This window comes from Cucurbita moschata, unplaced genomic scaffold (genome assembly GCF_002738365.1).
Source record: "Cucurbita moschata cultivar Rifu unplaced genomic scaffold, Cmos_1.0 Cmo_Scf00014, whole genome shotgun sequence".
NCBI classification, from domain to species: Eukaryota; Viridiplantae; Streptophyta; class Magnoliopsida; order Cucurbitales; family Cucurbitaceae; genus Cucurbita; species Cucurbita moschata.
This window is the reverse complement of record NW_019268530.1, coordinates 3,405,400-3,410,455: the sequence shown is the minus strand read 5'-3', so window position 1 is coordinate 3,410,455 and position 5,056 is coordinate 3,405,400. Positions and strand designations below refer to the sequence as shown.

Genomic DNA, 5,056 nt, shown 5'->3' with positions numbered 1-5,056 from the left:
TTTTTTTTTTTTTTTTTTTTTTTTTTGAATAGAGCCTGTAGGAAAAATTATTAATGTGGGTTAGAGGGGTTTGAGTTACTAGTTTGGTCAAGAAAGTTCAATAACTTTTAGATTGAAAGACGATAGTTTTTCCCTTTTAAGCTTTGTTTCTAGTTCAATAGAGACGAGGTGGATAATCGGCCCTTTAGTTTTAAGGAAAGAAATTAATTGGTGGTTTATCCATCAAGTTAGCTAGAAATGGTAGATTTGAGAGAGATGATTTGATTATTTGTATGATTATATGGTTCTACTCCTTTTAACATATTTGGTTTCAAGGCATTAATAGGTGACTACTACAGAATTCTCTGCAACGTTTTGAATATCGACACAGCTCGGTTTCGGTGTTGCTTCACTCTCCTTCTCTCTTTTTGTTGGTATGTACAATGTAAAAGTTTGGACTGTAATTCCTTAATGTGGCTGTAATGAATCAATAACCTTCTTTCTTTTTGTTGGTATGATTTATAGTGGCTCAATACTTGTTTAATTGGATTTTTTTTTCCTCGTAAAAATGGTGAGAATTTCTTCAATTTCGTTATTTTTTTCTTAGAATATCAATGAATATAACAACTCAAATTAAAGGTGTATTTCCTGTTTTGTTTTTATTTCATTAGATTTAAGATATTTAGGCTCGTTGGTCCTTTTGAATATTGTCAAAAATAGAATGATTTTAGTATGTTAATTAATTATTGGATAAATTTTGGGATTCACGTTTTTATAGGCAGTTTGTCATTTATTTTTCTTAATTTAACTTTAGATAAAATTCTTGATTAGTATTTATAAGGGTAAAAGAAAAAGGAATATGTTCTTAAATCATTTTTAAACTTAATTCTCAGGAAGAATAATACCATATTCACACTAAACTTGGTTTTAGGAATATGGGAACAATGTTTCATTTATTTTAGTATGCTTTTACATTAAAACTTATCCTTAGGCTTTATTTTTATTATTATTACTTGAATCATAAATTTTGAGGTATACTGTTGTCCATTGCGATATTAATAAATAAAAAATAAATAGAAGAATAATACCATGTCATAACATCAACCCAACCAATTAGGGGTGACATGGCTCGACTTGGATTGGTTTTGGTTGAGAGATTTTGGTTGGATTGATAATCTAACCCTAACCCAAAAAATTTTCATAACCCAACAAACTCGAACTTCTTTTTTTTAGTTGGGTTGTCTAGTTACAAAAAAAAAAAAAAAAAAAATTAAAATTTTTTATTTATCCACACTTCATAATTATTCGTTACAACTTTAGATTAAAGATATTAAAAATTCACAAATAAACACAAATCAATATATAATCATTCGAACAATAAACAATAAATTCAGCCAAAAATTGTAACATTCTAACATAGTAAAAATTGTAACATTCTAACATGGTAAACAATAAATTCATCGATCACAACAAGCCAAAAAGTGTAATATTCTAACACGGTTCAACATTGTCATAAAACTAAAGACAATTAAATACCAATACTTTATAGAACTAAAGACAATTAAATACCAATGCTTTATAGAACTAAAGACAATTAAATATCAATACTTCTTCAGAATTGATTTGAGAAATATAAAAATCAAATCAAAATGATGATAAAGAAAATTACTAAAAAATATTTGATTTAGACTTATTTACACATTATTTATACATCCAATTTCGAAGGACAGGGCCTATGAGAAGAAAAACAAATATAAAACTACACAAGGAATTTAGACAATTTTTATAAAACTTGTAATCAATGATCCTTTCACAATTTCAGGCCATGACACCAACAATTAAAGGTTGTTTTTAATTTATTTTAACGAGAGAAAAAAATCTCTCCGATTTGATCAAACATGTTTCTTTGCTTCCTCATGAAGCTTACAAATATCTGGCATTTTCCAAGTTGTAAAATCTACGGTATTTAATATCTAACCAAAAATCCCTGAGAGGGGGCATCAGTTGAGATAACAGTACAAGTAAGAAAGATTCATCAACTAAACTGACTCAAATAATCTGTAAACGATAATATAAATGGAGCAAAAAAGAAAGTTATAAGCCCAACAAAGTAGGGGGGAAGGAAAGGTCCCACTCTATTTGATATTAATGTCTCCCACAGGCTTGGTGAGTTTGTGATCAAGAACAGCTTTGTCGAGTGTGTTCCTCACATGCTGGCACACCGCCATCAAGTTCTGACACGCATCTTTCAAAACCTCTCTTGCTGGATCACCTGCCATGTTCAGTTCAGTTCAATCAACATTCAAAACCCAGTTCTTCCATCACTACCACAAATAGTAATAAGCCCTGATCCTAATGTTAATGCTTAATGCATGGTCACTTCAACAAATAGTTTGCTGTTGCACCACCATTTACATGTGATTTTGTCTTTCCCCATTATTTAGCTTTTGCTAGTTTCAAACAGAGCATTGGACATTGTTTTCCCACCTCCAATTTTGGCGAAGCACCATACATTCTGGATACCATCTATCTAGGCCTCAAAAACATCTATCTAGGGTCTGAGTCAACTTGCATTCGCCTCAACTGATCTTATAGGACAACCACCTAACCCCACTACCTTTGGTTGCTAAGGAAACTCGTAGGATGTTAAAATCTACGTAGGTGGCTACTTATATTTCGATAGTCGTATCTATTTGGTCTTTAGATTTGAAAAAGTTTTGATTATGCCATTAAAGCTTTGAGTTACAATTCATTCTAAATAGTCATGCCTATCAACATTTCTAACTAAGTAACAATGTGGCAAGCCCTATTAGATAAATCTTGGTTGATTTGACACATTGTAGATAGAACTTGACAATTAAACAAAATAAAATGTATATTATTCTTTTTTAAACAACTTACTAAACACTGTCTAGTATTCACTTCTACTATTTTTCATGGCACGTCGAATCAACTAATGTATGTTTAATAGGGCATTGTCACACCGTATAGTTATTAGTGTTTGATGTATGAACTACATAGAATTTTTTTCAAAATTTGGACAAAACATTGAAACTTGAAACTAAATGCACTCCATCCAAAGTTCTAAGTACTAAAACATATTCTTTATAAACCATATTAATAAAAAGAAAACAGGCAACATGTGTCGATTTTATGGAAAGATTTTTCTCCCTAGGTCGCACTCTGCATATATCCAGACTATTTATGTCATGAATGCATAAATTGCATGAGTGTAGAAAGAAGAAACCAAGCAAAATAAACAAATTTAATTATCAGAAAACTGTCCTAAATAATTGGAACTGATCTGTACTTTTCCAGAATCAGAATACCACAAAAAACTTACCTGTTGTTTGGACCCTGATGTTAACTCGATTATCTGAAGGATGAGGGATGCTGTACCCACAGAATGTCACTCTTGGACTGCAAGATCATGTTATGAGTCATTTAAAAGTATAACGGATATGATTTACTTAAAAAATAACAATATAAATAACTCTTCTGAAAGGAAAAATAACAAACAATCTAAACCAGGTTTGTTTAAGAAAAAACAAACAACTGTCGAGAGGATCGCTTGAACAGGTGAAGAAAGATGACAACAATATAAACAACTCTTCTGAATGAACGATGAAAGAACCTATATAAACACATGCAATGGGTGTACACAATTCATCAATTTATGCTCGATGAGTTAACCAAGAACCTAATTGATCCTTGATGTCATCAAATTAGTAGAAGTCAATGATCTTTGGAAAAATGATGAAATGGTTAGATAAGATCAGTGGCCCAAGAACTACAAATTCTTTGGCACGTCTTGTTAACCGTTTAAATATTCACTCAAGAATAACTGGAAAAGAGCTCGTACTCTTGATTCAAAGTGTATCTGATGGAATTTGCAAGTGTGTGATCTTCATCAGCCATAGAAAATGTTGATTTACTCTCATCCGTGAAGGACCCGTGTTCCATGGCTATAAAGAAAAATTAGGTCAGAGTCTCAATTTAAAATCAAATACACTAAATCAAAGAAAATAACATAAGTAAACTAAAAGTCTACGAAACCCATAAAAAATTGACAATATAGAATAAAAGGGCTAAAATTATCCAAAACCAACAAAGCCAAGACGTTAAGAATTCTCTTCCACCAACTCCAAAGAAATGAAATTTCAATCTTTGAAAGTTTTATTATTAGTTTTGTTCCGATATCGACAAGTATCGGGACTAGCTTGCATGCACCTCTACCAATCTTATCAAACAACTATTTGACCCTACAATATTTAGTTTAATCTTCGAGAGCCAACACAAGTGCAGGCACATGGCATTAGCTAGACGACTTTCGTGATTATTGACTACCCTTTTCAAGGCATCATTCTTCACACATCTTGCTCTAATCTATACTATAGATATAAACGTGACTATAGGAAAGAAACTCTCTCCCGGACTTGCCCTTTTCATTTTTTCTTCCTTTAAATTGTTCTTTCTTATGTTTTTCATTTATTTATCATTCTATAAAATGGTGTTCTATAAAATGAATTGTATACCTTTTGTCTATTGTTTTTTATTAAATAAGATAAAAATTATGAATTTATTGTGTTCTACCCATAATTATTAAGGTGAGTTAACTGAAACAGATAAAATCCTATTAGACTTGTCAAACTATTTAACTTCATGATTCTCTCTATCTCTATATATAAAAATTTCAAAGGCGAAGAACATAGCAAGGGACATAAGAAGGTAAAGTTACAAATAATGAGTGAAGGAGCAACAGCAAGGAAAATTAGAGATTAGAAAGAGCAATGGAGTACAATGACTACTGATTTTTGTTTATAATTTTGGTGCAAACTAATTTGGTAAATTAATGTAGTTAACCAATTAGAATTTGTTCGGTCAATCATTCAAGCTATGAATTAAAGGAGAATTAGGTGACTGATTCACTGAATCAGTCACAGCCAACACAAAAACTACGTCTCACCTTGCCGCAAGGCTATTCTTCTCCAAACTAATTTGGTAAATTAATGTAGTTAACCAATTAGAATTTGTTCGGTCAATCATTCAAGCTATGAATTAAAGGAGAATTAGGTGA

At 31.2% G+C, this 5,056-nt stretch overlaps 1 protein-coding gene across 1 annotated transcript in view; it reads right to left on the bottom strand.

The window, feature by feature from the left end:
• Positions 1–1,889: 1,889 nt before the first annotated feature.
• LOC111452057 (DNA-directed RNA polymerases I and III subunit RPAC2) overlaps positions 1,890–5,056 on the bottom strand; it is a 3,787-nt gene continuing 620 nt past the window's right edge. The window contains exons 2-4 of the mRNA XM_023092588.1: positions 3,842–3,944; positions 3,323–3,399; positions 1,890–2,251 (exon numbers count right to left, since the gene is read on the bottom strand). Of these exons, the coding sequence (XP_022948356.1) occupies positions 2,115–2,251; positions 3,323–3,399; positions 3,842–3,942 (315 nt within the window). The 5' untranslated portion in view covers positions 3,943–3,944 and the 3' untranslated portion in view covers positions 1,890–2,114. The remainder of the gene's footprint in view (positions 2,252–3,322; positions 3,400–3,841; positions 3,945–5,056) is intronic.